This window comes from Gavialis gangeticus, unplaced genomic scaffold (genome assembly GCF_001723915.1).
Source record: "Gavialis gangeticus isolate Ggan-Ray unplaced genomic scaffold, GavGan_comp1, whole genome shotgun sequence".
NCBI classification, from domain to species: Eukaryota; Metazoa; Chordata; order Crocodylia; family Gavialidae; genus Gavialis; species Gavialis gangeticus.
Genome location: NW_017729034.1, coordinates 39,584,604 through 39,604,145, shown reverse-complemented (window position 1 = coordinate 39,604,145; position 19,542 = coordinate 39,584,604). Strand labels below are relative to the sequence as shown.

General features: G+C 45.3%; 1 protein-coding gene across 1 annotated transcript in view; it reads left to right on the top strand.

The window, feature by feature from the left end:
• Positions 1-7,600: 7,600 nt before the first annotated feature.
• SCCPDH (saccharopine dehydrogenase (putative)) overlaps positions 7,601-19,542 on the top strand; it is a 22,238-nt gene continuing 10,296 nt past the window's right edge. The window contains exons 1-7 of the mRNA XM_019526931.1: positions 7,601-7,830; positions 7,984-8,096; positions 10,026-10,106; positions 13,303-13,432; positions 15,246-15,295; positions 15,793-15,923; positions 16,612-16,729. Of these exons, the coding sequence (XP_019382476.1) occupies positions 7,644-7,830; positions 7,984-8,096; positions 10,026-10,106; positions 13,303-13,432; positions 15,246-15,295; positions 15,793-15,923; positions 16,612-16,729 (810 nt within the window). The 5' untranslated portion in view covers positions 7,601-7,643. The remainder of the gene's footprint in view (positions 7,831-7,983; positions 8,097-10,025; positions 10,107-13,302; positions 13,433-15,245; positions 15,296-15,792; positions 15,924-16,611; positions 16,730-19,542) is intronic.

Sequence of the window (19,542 nt, the reverse complement as noted above, 5' to 3'; positions counted from 1 at the left end):
ATTGGACCAACAGCATAGTTGGGATAGAGTTAGATAAGTTTTTGAATGTAAGATTTTTTTCTCAGGTCTCTGATTATAGGAAGCTAGGACTAGGAAGTGAAACACAGAGTAGGGGAGAGTGCCTAGCTTTCTATAATCAGAGACCTGAGGAAGAACGTGTTATATTCGATAGCTTGTGCAACTTTATCCCAACTACATAGTTAGTACAATAAAAGATATCACCTGAAGAAACACGAATGGTGCATGCCCCCAGTGGCTGGGGGGGGGGGCAGAGCTGCACCAGCAGGAGCACGGTGGTGGGCAGCGGGGAGCTCCCGCAGATTGGGGCAGGGGTGGTGAGTGCCGACCATGGGGCGGTGACCGCATGCAGGTGCTGCCAGCAGCGGCGGCCAGGGGTAATCATGCACCGGTGGTGGGGTGATGAGCAGCAACTGCCCACAGGCACTGCCAACAGTTTTGATGGCGCCTTTTTGCAGAGGGTGCACCACCATGCGCAGGGGGTGCACGTGCATCCTCTACACACAGTCCTTGTGAAGAAATCCTTGCCTCTCACGTAATTTATGGACTACCATGGCTACAAAATTGCTCTTACACTACAGTTTGGAGGGGGAAACATTTTCCAGGTTGCCTCTGGGTTAGAAAAAGCTAGGCCTTTGCTCTGTCCATTTCTTTCTGAAAGACATAAGTTGGGACACTTTCTCAAACAGGCTTTCTAAGATGGTAACATTGGGTATGAGAGACTTTAAGTAAATGAGTGGAATTCTAATTCTCTTTCTTGTGCATTAGAGAGAAGACAAAAGAAACTTTTGGAAATCTAGTCATTTAACCATAAACCATTTACTGATACACAGACTCTTTATAATGTCAAATTGATTATTTCAACTTCTGCAGGTAGAGTCTCTTATTCCACACCAGCCCATATTGTTGTATGAAATGCAGTGCGCCTACTTTATTTTTTCAGTCTGTATCTGCTGTAGCCCTTCAAACAGAAAAACCCAGGTTTTAAAATAACAACAACCTCTTTCTTCATCAGAAAGTGAGGCTTTTTCTAATGTAAGATAAAACCAAAGAGAGAACCTCCCTCAAAATGAAACTTGGCAGTGGATCAGAGCTTACATGTCTGTGTACCTGGTATTAAAAAAAATCCAACAAAGCCTCCCACTGTTTTCCCATGGAATAATTAGCTGCAATTAACTGCATTCCTGAATTAAGTTGGAAGAGAGGTGTAAGAGTGATGTTGTAGCCATGATGGTCCAGATATTATGCAAGAGGCAAAGAATTCTAAGGGCAATATATTTTATCTGACCAACTATGTAGCTGGGATAAAGTTAGACAAACAAGTTAGACAAATGTTATCCCAAATGTGTGGTTGCTCCAGTAAAAAACATGCTAACCTTTGACATTGTTGAGGTTGAAGTATGCCATTTATTTCATTCTCCTTATCCTGAATTTGCCACATTTAACTACTTGAAATTTCACAGACAAAAACTCAAGCAAGCATTGAGATTTTTCCCTTTCCCTTTTCTGGCTAGTCTGAGTAAAAGTATTTAAACATTTGGAGCTATGCTAGGTAGGAGGGATCCAAAAATGAAGTTAAACCACGATACCATAAATGCTCCCAACTTCAACTGCTCCAAAAGCAGGAAGCAAGATGTATTTAGTAATATCTTTTGTTGTGCTGAGTATATAAATAGATATTGCCAATATTAAATAGATTCATAGATTCATAGATTAAGGGTCGGAAGGGACCTAGTAGATCTTCTAGCCCGACCCCCCGCCAGGCGGGAGAACAACAAAAACCCCAAAAAGAGAAACGGGACTCAAATGAGTCCAGCCAGGTAGGCATCCAGCCTCTTCTTAAAGACCCCCAGGGTAGGGGCCAGCACCACTTCCCTTGGAAGTTGGTTCCAGCTCCTAGCCGCCCTAACTGTGAAGTAGTTTTTGCGGATGTCCAATCTATACCTCCTCTCCATCAACTTGTGCCCATTACTCCTTGTTATGCCAGCGGGCGCTAGGGGAAACAGCGTCTCCCCCAAACCCTTCTGGTCCCCCCTAGTGAGTCTATAGACGGTCACCAGGTCCCCCCTCAGCCTTCTCTTGTGGAGGCTGAATAGGTTCAGGTCCCGCAGTCTCTCACTGTAGGGTCTGCCCTGTTGTCCCCGGATCATGCGGGTGGCCCTCCTCTGGACCCTCTCCATGTTGTCCACATCCCTCTTGAAATGGGGCGCACAGAACTGGACACAATACTCCAGCTGTGGCCTGACCAGCGTCGCGTAGAGGGGGAGGATCACCTCCTTGGCTCTACTCGAGATGCACCTGTGGATGCACGACAAGGTCCGGTTAGCCCTGCCAACCATGACCTCGCATTGTCGGCCCATGTTCATCTTGGAGTCAATAATGACTCCAAGATCTCTTTCTGCCTCCGTGCTCTCGAGTAGGGAGTTCCCCATTGTGTAAGTGTGCTGCTGGTTCCTACTGCCCAAGTGCAGCACCCTGCACTTGTCCGTATTAAAACGCATCCTGTTCCTGTTAGCCCACCCCTGTAACCTATCCAGATCCCTCTGCAATCTCTCCCTCCCTGCTAGCGTGCTCACCTCCCCCCAAATTTTGGTGTCATCAGCGAATTTAAACAGGTTACTTTCCACCCCATCATCCAGATCGCTGATGAAGAAATTGAACAGCGCAGGCCCCAGGACTGAGCCCTGGGGGACTCCACTACCCACCTCGCCCCAGGTCGAATATGACCCATCCACCACCACCCTCTGAGTGCGACCCCTCAGCCAATCTGCAATCCATCTGACTGTGTAGGCATCGATGCCACAGTCACCTAGTTTTTTAACTAGGATGGTTGCCAAACAAATGATATTGCCAAACAAATCTTGCTTCACAGCAACAAAAGTTCCTTCAGATTATTATAGAAAGCATGAGTGAGGGCCCTGTGCTAACAACATTTTGTAAAATACAAAGCTGAAAATTCTTTTCATCTTCTGTTTCTGTCCCTCTATAGTTTCATATTTTCACTAAATCCTGATCTAGAAACGTTTTTGTTACTGAAAGCTGAATTTCTCATGCAATCATTCAGTGCTAACAACTGCATTTTTTTAAATATATTGCAAATGGTGAGAGAATTGGGTAAAAAGAGAGCTGGCAACATGGGCTTGTTGAAATTCAGTTAGACAGGATGAGGGTTTGGAGACAGATCTTGCTGACCCTTTCAGGTTATTCTTTTTTGATAAGAAGATAAATCAAACTCAATTTTGTGTAGAAGCTTCATGTACCCTGCTCCAACTGTGAGTTGTGGCTGTAGGGGGGCCAGGCTCAGCGGAGCATAGCAGTGGAAGTGAGCAGGTTTGTCCTTCCAGTGCCTGCTCCCAGAGTTTGAATTACACTTGGAGTCTTAGGAAGTGTGTGTGTGCGGTGGGGGGTGGCAGGCTGCCAAAGAACCTGGCAGTGGGGTGGGTGGGGAGGGTTGGTGACTGGCCAGACGTGAAGCTGTTAGCAACAATGCAGAGTGGTTGCAACCATCCACCCCCACCTTGCTATGGCACTGATTTGGAGTATTCATGACGCACAGGGCCCCTTGGCTGTGGGGCCCCCTGCAGCCACAGGTTCCGTAGGATAGGACAAGCCAGCCCTGCAGGTGGGGGTAGGGAGGGGGGAGATGCAGGACCACTCCTGCCCTACCCCTGTGCTGCAGGGATCAGTTGTGTCGGGTGTCAGGTTCAGCTGGGAACATTCAGTGCCAGCTCCCAGCCAGTGGGGGACCCCCTGGTAAAGGGAAAATGGGCAGGACCAGGGGCTGGAAGGAGGAATCTGCACACCACCAGTGCTGTCCCCAAGTGAGCCTGGCACCCCATGCAGCTCCTCCCCACAGCCTCTGGCTGGAGTGGGGCAAAAGCAGCTGTGGATGTCCTCTCCCTGCCTCTAGGTCATCCAGGAACAGCAGTGTTGGCAGGGGAGGCCGGGGGAGGATCCCCCCACTTTGTGTGCCTGCTCCCTGCCTGGTTCCCTGATGTCCCCTGATGACCAGGGGCTTCCAGCCACATCTTGTCCCCATCCCCACCATGGTCCAAAGGTGTGGCATGCTGCACCTCTTTTAGTCAATCCCAAATCTGCTCAGATTTGCAGTTTGTAGCAGCTCGTGTTTAGGCAGTATGCATATTACCTAAAGCAAGCACATCACCTTCTGCCTATGTTCTGTGAGCATGGTCTAGCCAATGCAGATGCCCAGTGCAGATGTTTCAAAGTCTGTGCAAGTCTAACGCCCCAGGCTCATGTAGCATACAATGTATGCTGCGTCATGTGAGTTGGATTTCTTAACTGTCTCATTCTCAGGAAGGAGTGGCAGACAGGGAAGCACATGTGGAGGAGGGGGAGATACTGCAAGGAGAGAGACTTGAAGGAACAAAGGTGATGATTGGGGAGTCAAATGGGAAAAGAGAAAAGCTCATGGGAACAGGGGGTCTTACAAGCAATGCCAGAAATCCTGTGCAACTTGCAGGCTCCATGAAGTCTCCTGCCACCATTTGAAAACATTAATTCAAAACCCAAAGTAATATAAGGCACAACTTTTTTACTCACTTACAGTTCATTTTGGGGGAAAAAACCATCCATCACTTACTTCAAGACAAGAACCCTTTAAAAAACTAGACTGTCCACAACTAAAAGCAGTACAAAGTTTGTTAATAAAAATTTAATGCCCCATTTAATATGTGGAGCAAATTCATGCTCAGAAAGCACCTGCCATCCAACAAATGCAAGGTAGTGCTGTGTTTCATCAGCACTGTATTTTTTTGCAAAGTGGAACTTTGAGTTTCTGGGTTTTTAACATTTGGGGTTTTGAGAAAACAATACCATTTCCTTATTTTTTCCCCTAAAAAGAGAAAGGACATCTTTTTCTTTTATAGCTTAATCTGAGACAACTAAAGCTCTTTGTTTGAATAAGATCAACAATACTTCGCTCATTTCTAGTGTACCTTTTTTGTTATTTGTTCAAAGGATTTTCTAGACCCTCACAAGTGAGCAGAGAGTTTGTGTCATTTACTAGGCTGCAGCATCTGACAGAGCCAGAATGATTATGACTTTTAAGACTTACCAGGCACTTCTACATGTTGCCCTATGGCGACGTTGTTACTGCGCTGTGCTTTAGTACTTCCTTTTGGAACCACCTGTAGTGCGCCGTATGCATGGTGCACAGTTATTTTTAGCCACTGCTTCACCATAGTGGCACTCTCCTCCATTATAGTGTGCCAGTATGGCAAAGTAGCTGCTGGTCACATGTAGACACCCGTGGATGCGACATCGCTGCAGGGCGTTGCTACTGCAATGTACTGTCAAGCATAGACGCACCCATATTGTACTAGCGTTTAATGACCTCTGCTAGGTTGGCACTTGTTATATTGGTAGCAGCGATCACAGCCCCTGGATGACAGTCTTCCAGTAGATAGGGTAAATCCCTATAGATGTCTGAGGAGGCTGATACAAGATTTGCATGTTGACTACAGATGTGTCAAAAATAGTTCTGTGAGGAAGTAACAGATCCTGATGTCCCTGCTCTGACCAGTTTACAGCCTGAGGTGATGTAGGTGAAAGTAAAATTAAGATGTAGGTGAAATTAAAATTAAATGGGGGCTTGGTGAGGGTTGGAAGTAGGAAAGTGCCAAAATCTTAGGCAGTAGTAGAAACGGTTCAGAACCACATGTTCTTTCCTCCACCAGGTGTGAGGAGACAGGCGACATGTGGTTTAGCTTAACAGTGATAATGTCGCTTGCATGGGTGACTGGTGCCTTCTGAGTCGGGGGGGCATGTGTACCCCCAGTGGCCAGTCAGCTACTGGGGAAGGTCCCCCCATGGCTGATCACACCAGCCAGGAAGCGTGAGCAGCACTCCCAGAAGTGCCAGGAGTGCTTTACCTGGCACCCCCACTCCCCAGCTGGCACTTACACGGGGGGCACCGATGCTCTTGCCTCTCCCCCCGCCTGTTGCCTAAGCGGGGAGCGCTGCCTGTCAGGAGGTGCACCAGAACTCTCAGGGGGGCATGTGCACCCCCGTGTACTGCCTACGCATCGCCACCGGTCGCTTGCTGCCCCATAGCATGCTTTAGAGCAGAGCTAGGCAACCCCTGGCACAGGTGCCAGAGCATGGCATGCAAAAGCATTTTGCTTGGCACATGTGCCTCAGAGTGAATGATGGAGAAGGGGCCAGGCCTGCACTGCCACAACAAGGATTAGGCCCCTCGTGGCTCATCTGCTGTCTGCCCCTGGCATGCCAACATCTTACAAGTTGAGGTTGCAGATGTTTTTGGCACTCTGTCTAAAAACGTTGCCAACCCCTGCTTTAGAGGATCTCTCCACTGCCTGTCTGAGAATCACTGAGCCACCCAGTGCTATGATGTCACGGTTGCTGGCTGCCTCCCAGCCATCCAGGCCAGCCTTCCTCTCCTGTCCTAACTATCAAGTTCCCTTGGTTGTTCTGCTTGCATGCCAGGGAGGTGCTTGTTGCGTGCACCCCACATGCCTACTGGTTCTGCCTGCAGGACCCCTGGCAGATGTGCAGGTAAAAGCACAGTGGGATCTGATGTGTGATTCCCACTATCGTGCTTCCTGCCCTGCCACATGCCTGGGATTCAGGAACAGATCCCAGCACACGTTGGCGATGTGTAGGGGGTGCAAGTGGGTGCACACGCACCCCCTGAGATTGGCCGTGCACCCCCTGGAAGTGCCAGCCATGAAACTGGAAGCGCTGGCAGAAGTGCACTTCCAGTTTCGCTGCTGGTGGTTCCATGCTGGGCGATTGGCTGCTGGAGGACCCCTCTCCCGGCAGCGATCTGGCCCCCCTCCAGACTCGGGAGGCACCAGACCAGTTGAGACCCCCCCTCCCACCCCAGTGCTGCCGCCTGTGGGGAGTAGGCCACAGAGCTGCCGTTAGGAAGCTGCCACTGTGGTGGCAAGGCTGGCAGAGGGGAAGCAAAGGGAAGGGAGGCGGATGGGGCCATTCGTGCTGCTGCCACTGAGCAAAGGACCCACCCCCCAGCAGCTCAGGGCCCTGATCCTGATCCTGGCTCCCCAGGCACCAGCAAGCAGTTGGAAACCCCCACAACTGATGGGCTCCCAGCAGGGGCCCAAGCCACACATGAAATTCATGGCAGGGTAAGACCCAGCCACTGAGTTGTTCCACCTATTTTGTGGAACGACTTGATGGTTTATGCCTCATTTGACGCCGCCATTCACTGCTTCGGTCTGTGGTGGGGGTCACAGCGCACTATCTGGGGCCCGGGGCTCTAAGTCTAAGTGTGCTAAGGACCCAGGCAGCTCTCCGCTGTGGCTGCTGTGGGTTGCAAGGTTACCCCCACTGCTCCTATTGCCTGGCCCCGGACACCCCCGCAGGTCCCGCCCGCCCCAGGCTGGCGCGTTTGGGGGAGCCCCCACTGCTCCACCGAGGGGGGGGACGCATGCACAAATGCCGCCCGCCCAAGGCTGAAGCGGCTACAGCCGCACCCCGCGAGGTCGGGCTCGGGTGGGGTGGGGCGGGGCAGAATGGACACGTGACCGCCCCCGCCCCCCACGCAAGTGGCGCAGCAGTTGGCGGAGGCTGCGGTCGTTGTGCTGTATCGCGCTCGTTGCTTTCCATCCCGCGTTGGTGCCATGGCGGCTCCGCGGCCCTATGCGCTTGTCGTGTTTGGGGCCTCGGGCTTCACGGGCCAGTTCGTGGCCGAGGAGGTGGCGCGGGCGGCAGCCTCGGACGACCTGCGGGGCGGGCTGCGCTGGGCTGTAGCCGGCCGGAGCCGCGACAAGCTGCAGCGGGTGCTGGAGCGGGCGGCCGAGCGGCTGGGTAAGCGCGGGGCGACGGGATGGGGTGCGCCAGGCCTGCCCCCCCTCCCCACTGTAGCAGCCCATTGGTGTTTGCGCCATGAATGTGACGGGAGCCGGAAGGAAAGGGCTCGGGCTCCCCGCACCCCCCTAGCTTTTCCTCTCCCCCTTGCAGGGAAGCCAGACCTGGCGTCGGAAGTTGGCATCATTGAGTGTGATGTGGAGGACCCGGCCTCCCTCGCCAGCATGGCCAAGCAGTCTAGCATGGTTCTCAACTGTGTGGGCCCTGTAAGTATGGGGGGAGGTGAGGCACTGCAGGTGGGTGTGGGGGGCTGCTAATGGCACCACCATCACTTGTATGCCATGACAGGTTGGAGAGATGCTGGTGGTTGGGGCATGCACCGTTTAAACCACTTTGTTGCCATGACTTAAGTGCACAGCTTTATGGTGCTTTAAAAAAGGGTGCAGCGTTTTGTTTTAAATTAAACCTTGTTAAATGAGGTATTAAATTTGAAGCATTGCATTTAATGGCACTTCAGAAATCTACACCATTTTAAATAATGTCTGTACTCTGGTCAAACATCTGCCTCTTCTACCAATATCCTATGGGCTTTGCTGCTGCTTGGCCCAGGGGCAGATGCGGTGCCTGTTCCCAGCGAATAGGTCCTTCCACCCCCCAAGACCGTGAATGGCTTGTGGGGGGAGAAGACATTTGGACATGCTGTGGGTGGGACCCACACACAGGCCCACACACACAGGCACCCACAGGCATGCATGCATGCATGTTTGCACCCATGGGCACGTGCACTTACAGCCATCACCCACAGGCACACACAAACCCACAGACAAATGCACGCATATGTAGACACCCACAGGCATATGTGCAGGCACCCAGACATGCACATCCACATCTCCCAAGGCCCTGCATGGCTGGGGAGTAGTGGCTTGGAGCAGGGCCAGGTATGAGCTGCTGCCTGACTTCCTGGCAGATGCAGGGCCCACTCCCAGCAATGGAGGGACATGTTTTGGGTAGGACACGTGTCTGGGCCTGGGTAAAAGCTGCTGCCTCCCAACTCTACCTTCTCCACTGGTCTGCTGCTGTCTCCAGCCTCCTGCAGGCCTAGGGGGCTCTCCACAGCTTCCTGCTCCCCTCCTTGGAAAGTGCAGAAAGGCTCAGAAGTCTTCCCCCTCTCCCCAAACCCTGCACTTCTGTCATGTTTAAGAGCGGTGTAAATTTATAGTGCTATAAAAAGTGCTGTGCATTACAGTGCTGTAAAATGTTTGTGGAGCACTTCTGAACACACCCTAAATGAAGGCCAGTAAAAGGTGCCTTAAAGCTACTCTGCCTAATACCATTTGAGATGATGCCAAGACCTGTGAAAGATTAGTCTGGTACTTGGATTGATTTGTCTTTGTAAAGAAATAAACTATAGATTGCTCTGTATCCAAATAAACCACTGTCCCTTTGGTCTGTGGTACTGAGTGAGCCGGTCTTAATCTTAAAATCTAGATCGTTTGATGGCAATAGATCACAGAATGTTGCTGGTTATTTAAAAAAAAAAAAAAGTCCAAAGGAATGTCATGTAATTTTCTGTTTTAGTTCCCCAGCAGGTCAGGAGGACTCTCTGAGGATAATAGTCTATCTTTATGTATATCTTTTAATAAAAAGTTTTCTCTCTTGTTTCTGTTGAGAGATCCAAATGAATGTCAGAAAATTGATTATACAAGGGAATAGTCAAACTTGCTTATTTGAAGTGTTGTCAAAACAAAGCAAACAAGTTGAAAAAGAAAGATGCATTTACCTGCTCTAGTTACAAAGCTGTTTTTTTTCCTCCTTTTTTTTTCTAGTTTTTTCCTTCCAGCTCATTCACAATAGATCAAATGTCAAAACCTAGAAATTAGATGCTGCCAATACCTTCAGCACCGAACAGATCAGGAGAGACTGCATAGCTATCTTTGCCCCCTTTCCCTGACTTTACACATATGCTAAAGTCCATTAAATTACCTTTGCTGATAATCTTAACAAAATGTATGCAACCATGATAGAGTGTTTCATGTACAATAAACACTAGTATCCATGATTAAATCTATTGGGTAATGTCAATAAAAAATAACATCCGAAGTTACTGTGACTGTCCTGTTTAGCAAAACCATTGCAGCTACTAGTTATTTTCAACAAAGTAATTAACAAAATAATCACCTTTATCTTTCTTGCAGTATAGGTTTTTTGGAGAGCCTGTGGTGAAAGCTTGTGTTGAGAATGGCACAAGTTGTCTTGATATCAGTGGAGAACCTCAGGTATGTAGTGTCAGTAAATAATCTAATTGCTGCCTGAAGAGATCAGATCAGTAACTAAATGTTGTTTGTTGAAGAATTCCATTTCTCCGGTTTTTGCTGATATTCCTAAATTGCAAACATATCTTTCATTTTCCAAGTGCAGTTTTATTTATTTTAACCCTTATCAGTCTTTTTTTTTACTCTTGGTCAAGAATCACTAGAAGCAGCATATAGCTCTGGGAATGAATTTTAATCCCAACTCTGCTATTTCAGAGCATTCAGCAACTCACAGACTTTGTGTGTTTTTACACTGTAAAATAGAATTGTTGGTACTAATTTACCTATTTCACAGCAGTGTTGTAAGGTTGTTAATAAAATGATGTGAATTTGTAGAACACATTTTTACATTGATATTGGATACAGTTTTCAAAACAGCTAGGAGGTTTAGGAGTCTAAATCCTACTTTCTAGAGTTCTTCAGGCACTTGCATTCAAAATTTTAAAAGAATCTATTTTGAATGTCTTCTTGTAAGCTCTCTAGAAATAAGTAGTTTGCAACTTTTCTGTACAGTGGGCTCCAGTGGTCTAGGGTGTATATTTGAAGCCCGTGGCCATGGAGAGGTGTTAATTTCTACTAGTTAGGATTCTCTGAAATTCTTGGAGGGAGGGAAAGCACAGGACTGGATTGTTGGGTGTCCTCCACACCAAAAGAAGTGGACAGCCATTCAAGTTAGATCAGGAGGAGGGGAGATCTTCCTTGTAGATAACTGATCTAACTTACTGCAGAAGACCCAGTTATTTTCAGTAAGGGAGCTGTGCAACTCTCTGCGTAGAGAGAGGCTTTTCTCCCAACACAAATGTAACAACTGTTTGTGGCGCTCATCTCCCTGGAGCATCAGGTTTAACTTAATTTATCAACTCATCCCCTTGTATTTCTGTGATGATTATATTCAGGCTTGTGTGCGCCATAATCATAGAAGAGACCTTAATAAAAATGGAAGTCCTTTAGCTCTGTGTGTGTATTACACATTTCATTGTCTGCTGTCATACAAGAATAAGGATTTGCTTCAATGTCCTTGGCCCAGACATCTCCACTTTCCTCAGCTGATTAATAAAAGAATGCCAGCCTTTGCCTAAAAGGCTACATTTTCATGACTTGTAGACAGAGGCTGTGTAGTCTGTCCAGACCTTGGAAGATGTGGTACTAAAAGTGTTGTATAAATGTGAAGTTGTTCAACTGAAATAACTTCACACAAGCTATTTAACTAAATAGAAGCTAGTCACTCTTTCTGATTTAAAAAAAAAAATATATATATAAGCTCTACAGTTTGTCTGGTTTTACCAGAGTAAGGGCACTTGAAAAATTTTAATTGAAATCTTATGCTGGAGTCAAGTAGAGCACTCCATTGTATGTTTTTAAAATTAAGCAAATGAATAGTCCCCCTGACTTCAGCAGGACTAATCATGCTTAAAGCACGATTCAGTGTCCTATTGGCCTTGAGGCTTTAATGCCTGCTTATTCACATCTTTTTCTAAAATTGTACATTAACTGTTAGAAAGGTTAAGATCTGAAAATTCATGTGAGAGAATTATTTTACTCATTCTGAATTGTTCTTGTTACTTAAAGTAGTAAGTAAAAAAAATGGATTATTATTATTTTATTTATTTTTTTAAAATTGGTGAAACAGTAGTGATAAGCTTTATGCACCCAGTATTTGTTACATGAAGCAAGGTCTGCTTTATGATTACATAAGCAGGATTTCTATATATAAGCGTACATGCAAGATTGAAGGTGTATTGTTCATGAGCTCATGTCATGCTTGCAAACCAAATACATTTGTAGTACAACTTTTTTTTTCGTCTGTACGTAGATCTCCAACGTTTTCCTTTCTTGTGATCCTGAAGGTTCTTTAATATTCAGTATGACTTTAAACCTAAAATTTGAGTGTTTTTGTTAAGAAGGACACTTTAAAATATTTTTCTAGAAAAGTAATGATTGTGCTAAAATGTAATGTTAGCTATTTGATGTCACTAATTTAAAATACAGCAAAATTATAAAGACGTTATATTTGTAAGTGGTACCGGCCCTTAATAGCTAATAATTATCTCTGTTGGTGTAGGAGAGAGGACTGCGGAATTATACACTGTCTTTATGTGGCTGGCCAAAATGTAACTTTACTTTCTACAGCTAAGAAACGGTTTAGATCCAGTGTTTCTGTGAAAGTTAAGTGGTTCTCTATGAGTGGCTCTTCATTCAGGCTGTAGATAATTTGTGCCCAAGATTGTATATTTTATGATATACAAAACCTTTAAGTAAATACATTGTGACGGAAGTATGTTAAATACTGAATGTACAAACATATATGTAACGCAACTATCACATGAGACTGGTTATATGCAGTGTCTTATAATTATATGGAATCTTAAATGAGCAGCTTTGCATGTGAGGGTTTTACCAGCCTTATTTTGTGTAGAGTGTAAGCCATGCTTTTAAATTGAATTACTGCTCATATTCAGTGAAGCATGTCTTAACTCTTAACAGAAGTCTGAATTCTTTTTTATTCATTTTATATAGATACTGCTAGTATATAATGATAAAAACTAAAACATAATCATTTGAATGTTTCTGGAACTCTGAGGGTTTAGCTGTAGGAAGAAGCTGAGTGCTTTGTTAGGATGAAGTGCTTGTGTTTTCTGAAGTTATGCAACTTCATGCTGACAGAAAATATTTGAGAAACAATTTCAGAAAGAGTTATTTACCTATTCTTTTAGAATTAGTAAAAGAGATGATAGATAGATATCATATTGTTTCTGTTTTGTGAGTTTTGAGTAAGTTTAATTTTTTCTGGAGTTTTTAGATCCATAAAAACAAGCCTTGTAAATAAATGTAATATGTGAACCTAATCCTGTGTAGTGTCTTGATCATAGGGGTCACTCTACTCATGTGAATAGACTAATTGAAGTCTGGTAGAACACACTGGGGCGCACACACAAAATAAAATAGTTATTTAGGTCTGATTTTTAGTAACAGCAGAATAAATTGTGTTTATCTTCTGAATGAAATCCTAATGCAAAAAAGCTCCCTCTGTATCATGGTTAAAGCTGAAAATAAATTATGATGAATGTATAATTTTATACATTATTCATTCAGTATCTTTTGATTTGAATCCCCAGTTCAGATTATTTTGTTTAAAATGTTTATATTGACTATTTTTCAGTTTCTGGAAGGCATGTATCTGAAATATAATGACCAAGCTGCAGAAAAGGGTACATATGTCATTGGAAGCTGTGGTTTTGACTCTATTCCAGCAGATATGGGAATACTGTACACCAGGGACAGCTTGAAAGGTAACTTTTTCTAAGAGTTATCTTTACCTTGATGATTGTGTCTGACTGAGCTTTGTGATCCTTGTTTCTCTGAAATGTTTTTCCTTTTGAGAGAGAGGGGAGTAGATGTTGGAGCATAAGTATGTCCTGTCTTTGTCGGGGTCTGGCTATTGCTATTTTGCCTTTAAGGACAAATGTACTGAAAATAGACTGAGATATCAAACTACAGATGAACTGAATTTAGTTCTCACTTCCAAACAAGGGTACTGTGTCCAGCAGAACCTCATTCAGTACTGGAGTACCAGTTATGCTTCTTATCATGGCCTTTTCGTTGAAAAGTTCAACACGAGTATCTGCACAGGTGATCCCTGTATTACTCATCTTAAATACGTGCATGCACATGTGCTGTTATAACTGCTAGTAGATTTTTTTTATTATTATTTTAGGTATTTTGACATCTTGATATGCTGTTTTCACTTTTAATAAAAATGAATCCCTAAACAAATGAATCCCTACAACACTTTCCCACTATGCATGGGTTCTATTTCTTCATATTCACATCTTAGATTTATAACCTCTCTTCCTGGTATCATCAAAGGTTTTTCTTCCCACCCGGAGATCCTTGTTGTGTTTCTTATGCCATAGACATGTCATGTCTATAGCCTGTTTAGCACGACAAACAGTGAGCATGCAAATGTTCTCACCAGTTCTGTGGTGGTACAGATAGTAAGTCAGATGCATAAATTTAATTGTTTCAACTGTAACTTCTCTGTAGAGCTGCACTTTGTAGTGCCACATGTGAGTAATTCAGTGTAGTGCTACAGGGGTCTCTTGGTCTCATAACATCCTACAGGCCCCTGCCTTTCCTGTTTTTACCCCTACTGGCTCAAGGCTCACTGACAGACCACATGGAGCAAAGCTGAAGCCTGGCCAGGACCTGGGGCTGCAGCTCTGTTCATTGTGGTAAGCTCTCACAGAACTGGCTGGTGCTTCAGGGGAGCAGCAGTTCTGCTTGGGGACCCTGCTGCTCCCACAGGGACAATGGGAACAGCTGCTACTGCAGCAGAACAACCCTGGGTCCTGCAGACAACAGAGAGCTGAGCCCTGCTCCACATTGCCTAACAGGCTCTTCTCTGTGTCTGAGACCTTGCTGTTGCTCCAGTCCTACAGCAGCAGCTGTCAAAGACAGACCCCTGCCACCTACAGGGGTTAAACTGTGCTCTGCTGCTGATGGAATGGGGAAGGGGGGGAAGTAGTGAAGGGGGAACAGTATTGTCAGTGACAGCCTGCTGTTCCCAAAACCTAGCACCACTGGAAGGGATCACTGCAGCGTTCACTGTCAGTGCTGGCCTGATGGTCAGGGCACTGTGGTGGAGCAGAGGGAGCAAAGCAACAGCCTCCTGGCTAGGAAGCACCCCTTTGCAACATCTTGTGGGGTTCCAGTCAGAAAGTGCTGACTGTGTGCATATGACCTTGTAGCACTACATCTCCTGCTGTGGCACCCTGTAGCTGCAGAGTTCTGCATGAGTTGGAGAGTCCCCTTGCAGGCAGGAGGGGTGGAAGAAGACAGCAGTCCACCCCAGGGTGCTGGAGGACCAAGCCAAACACTATTGCCCTATGTGTAGCATGATACAAACAAGCTGTAAAGGTATTACGTTTAACAAGTAACATCTTTGTGGATGGATTGCCATTTTTGTGGCTTATTATCAGATGAGAAATTGCTTAAAAGTGCAACGTTACAAATTTATTGCTTCATTAACATTATAATCATGCTTCCAGTATAACATTTATCAGGGACTTTTGTCATGGATATCTATCTTTGTATTTTACATAGGTATCCTAACTGCAGTTGAAAGCTTCCTGACAGTTAATACTGGACCTGAGGTTAGTGTATTTATATTTATTCCAAACACATAAAAATGTTTTCTGAGAAAGCAGCTGATTGAGTTACTATTTTTTATTTTGCAAAAATGGCATTAGGATGGTTTGGACCAAGGAACAAAGCCAGCCTTTTACTATTGTCCTGAAAAATATTTTATTGGCTTAGACATGTAAAATTCAGTAAGGTTGGCTTGTACGGATGGTATGTCTGGATGATGCAACACATACCAGGCCTTTTCATAAAATGTTTAACATAGGGTTTGTTGTAAAGAGGTGTAGAAGGGAAACATGTATATAATACATTGGAATACAACTGTGTGGTGTTGGCACTCGATGTCTGCCTGTTTGGCTGTGTGGTTCCTTTAAAGGATGTAGTATAGTATGTAATCAAAGATGGAGAAATACTGAAAGTAGAATAAATAAAAAGTTGCTCTACTAGATTTAACAGCAGATCAGAATTCTAGATATTGATGTAATATTCTTTCATGATATTTGACTAGGGTTATTGTATAAATGATGGAACCTGGAAGTCAGCTGTGTATGGCCTTGCAGATCAGGACAAATTGAAGGTGCTTCGAAAGGAGATTGGACATGCACCTCTTCCAACTATTGGTGCAAAACTTAAAAGAAGGTAAGGAAACCTGTAAGACTGAGGTGGTTTTGGGGGGGTTTTTTTGGGGGGGGTTGTTTATGATCTTTGTATAGAGTATTTATAAACTCAGAAACTTGGGAGGAATTTCAGAAATAATCTATCCTAAGCCCCTGCACAAATCCAGGATATGTATTGTAATAAAGTTAACACATCTCTAAAACAGAAAATATTCCTTATCTAACAAAGTTGGAGATGTGGGGAAGAATAACAGGTTTTACTTTGGGGTTTAATACCAGTATATCTGATGTTTCAACGTAAATAACACTGAATAAAAAAAATGCTTAAAAATTAGATGACTTTACAAAACCAAGCATAACACTAGCCTTATGAAATTTTTAAAATTTGGGTCACTGACTTAACATTCACACTGCCGTGGCAGGAAACCAGAGAAAAATGCTGTACAGACAGACAAATTTTATTCTGACTAAGCTACCATTGGCTCTAATCGAGTTGCATCAGTAATATATGTGGACAAGTTTTTCAGATTTATTACTTAAATCCAAGGGAGAGACAACAGCATAAAAGTGGTTAAGATAAAAACTCTGTTGTTGGAGTCATTATAGTTGTCACTGCTGGCATTTGTTTTGTAGTTTTGCTAAACTCAGGAATAGCTCTACAGCTGACTTTATTGAAAGTGAAGGAAAATATTACTAAATTTTTCTTGCAGAGGTCAAGTGTTTTACGCTGAAGAATTAAAACAGTACTGCATTCCATTTTGGGGATCAGATGCATCTGTTGTAAAACGAACTCAACGTTTTTTGCACACGCAATTCCAGGAAACACCTGTAAGTTTGCTGTTATGTTTATAAAATAATAAATAAGATTTTCAGTAAATGCTTCATATTGGGAAACATTTCAGTTGGTACTCTTTATGAGTTGACTGGTTAGGGAGACCCCAAGAATGAGTGGAAATGCATTTTCACTCTCGTTAGGTCTGGCAACATGTTCTGTCTATTGCCCTTGGAAATCCTGGGAATCGGTGTGGTCTGAGTACTCTAAGCAGGGGTTGTCAACCAGGGGTATGTGTACCCCTGGAGGTACTTGAAAGGTCCCAAGAGGTACGTGGGGCAGGGACTGAGCACCACCAACCCATGCCACTTTCTCGCAGGCAGAGGGCTGGGGCGGGGTGAAAGGGCTGCACAGATGCTAGGCTGCTACTGCTTGCCACACCCCCTCTCTGCATCTGACTACTTGCCACTCTCCTCCCCCACCTCCACCCTGGGGTACACTTACTAAAAAAGGGGCTGCTGGGAGTACGCTTATTAAAAAAGGCTGAAAACCCCTGCTGTAATGGAAAATTTAAGTAAAGCAGCTTAGCCTTGTGGGGTGGCAGTCCCCTTTTGTTCTCTGTCATCGATGTAGTGTCGTTGTAGTGTACGGATAACTGTGTGCCATTGAAATGGTGGGAAGATGCAAGATGTCTGCTGCATAGTTTTCAGGTTTTATGCTTTAGTGAGGGCCAGGTACTTGTGAAAGCGAAACTAGTAGAACTACAGTGAGAGCCTGGTTTACCTTCTTCAGTATTATATGATATTATTTTACAATGCTGTAAAGAATTTTCCATCTATTTGGTTTATAAAATTGATCGTACTGAGACTAGATTAGTCATGGATTTGCATTGTTAAAGAAGTAACAGATGATGGTTTTTACTTTTCTCATTGATCTTCAAATCTGAGGAAAACTGTCATCACATAATTCCATCTAAACAACACCCATGCTGACCAGAAACTTGCCATCACTTTCTGTGGAGAAGAGGTTAAGCATGAGAAGTTTCCGAAATACTTTGGCATAACTTTTGATCAGAGCCTCGCCTTTTGTGAACATCTACGGAATGTTGCTATAAAACCAAAAGCACAAGTTAACCTTGTGCATAAACTGGCTGGAACAACATGAAGAGCAAATGCAACTGTACTAGTGGCCACGCTAGCACTTGTTTTCTCTGCAGCAGAATAAAGCCTTCATCTGGTATCCCATGATTACCTCTTAGCAAAACTGGCCAACTGTGGCCTCAGGTCCACCACAATCCGCTGGCTGGGGAATTGGCTCCGTAGTCGGACCCAGAAGTGGTGGTTGATGGAAGTCAATTGTCATGGTGCCTTGTGATCAGTGGGGTGTCCCAAGGCTCTGTCCTTGGACCCATAATGTTCAACATCTTCATGAATGATGTGGACATTGGTGTCAGAAGTGGACTGGCCAAGTTTGCCGATGACACCAAACTCTGGGGTAAAGCATCCACACCTGAGGACAGGAGGGCGATCCAGGCTGGCCTAGACAGGGTCAGGAAATGGGCAGACGAGAACCTGATGGTGTGTAACACTGAAAAATGCAAGGTTCTCCACCTTGGGAGGAAAAACCTGCATCATGCTTGTAGGCTCGGCAGTGCTATGCTGGTTAGCACTACAGATGAAAGGGACTTGGGGGTCATGATTGACCACAAGATGAACGTGAGCCTTCAATGTGATGCTGCAGCTAGTAAAGTGAGCAAAACGCTGGCTTGCATCCATAGATGCTTCTCAGGCAAATCCCGGGACATCATTCTCCCCTTGTACTTGGCCTTGGTGAGGCCACAGCTGGAGGACTTCGTCCAGTTTTGGGCTCCACAGTTCAAAAAGCATGTGGAGAAGCTTGAGAGAGTCCAGAGAAGAGCCACACGCATGATGAGAGGTCAGGAAAACAGACCTTATGACAACAGGCTGAGAGCTATGGGACTCTTCAGCCTGGAAAAGCGCAGGCTCAGGGACGATCTGATGGCCACCTATAAGGGTGCTCATCAGGATCTGGGGGAACGATTGTTCACCAGAGTGCCTCAAGGGATGACAAGGTTGAATGGTTATAAACTCTGGCAAGACCGTTTCAGGCTGGACATAAGGAAGAATTTCTTTACTGTCTGAGCCCCCAAGGTCTGGAATAGCCTGCCATTGGAGGTGGTTCAAGCACCTACATTTGAACACCTTCAAGAGAAATTTGGATGTTTATCTTGCTGGGATCCTATGACCCCAGCTGACTTCCTGCCCCTCAGGCAGGGGGCTGGACTCGATGATCTTCCGAGGTCCCTTCCAGCCCTCATATCTATGAAATCTCTCCCCGGTCTGGAACAAAAGTGTGAACAGAAACGCTAAAAAGTATGCCATTGCCCCATGGCTTACAGCCATGGGCATGAGGGAATACTAAAAGGCCATCAGTAACCAAAACCTTCCAATCAACAAGGATATCACCAAGCCGCCCCTGGATAGGCTCAAATCTAGAAAACCTTTCTGGAAATATGCAAAGAAGTTCTCACTAATGAGCACCAAAGAACAATGGAGGGAAGCCTGGGCAAATAGCAGCCTGCTGCAGAAATACATAGTCAGCAACCCTATGGTCCTGCAGCCAGGATTTGACCTACCAAGAAAGATTTGGTCCTTCCTGAATCACATTTGGACCCTTCATGGAAAATATGGACACCTATTCCATAAATGGAGAATCAGAGTCCAGGTTGTGATTGTGGTGGGGGGTTTTTTTTCTAGTTCTAAGATGGCAACCCCCTCCCAAAAGGAGTATTTGGAGGGGTGGGGGGGGGGGGGGGAAAGGGGGGGGCCTTTTTGGGAAAAGGGCCGCG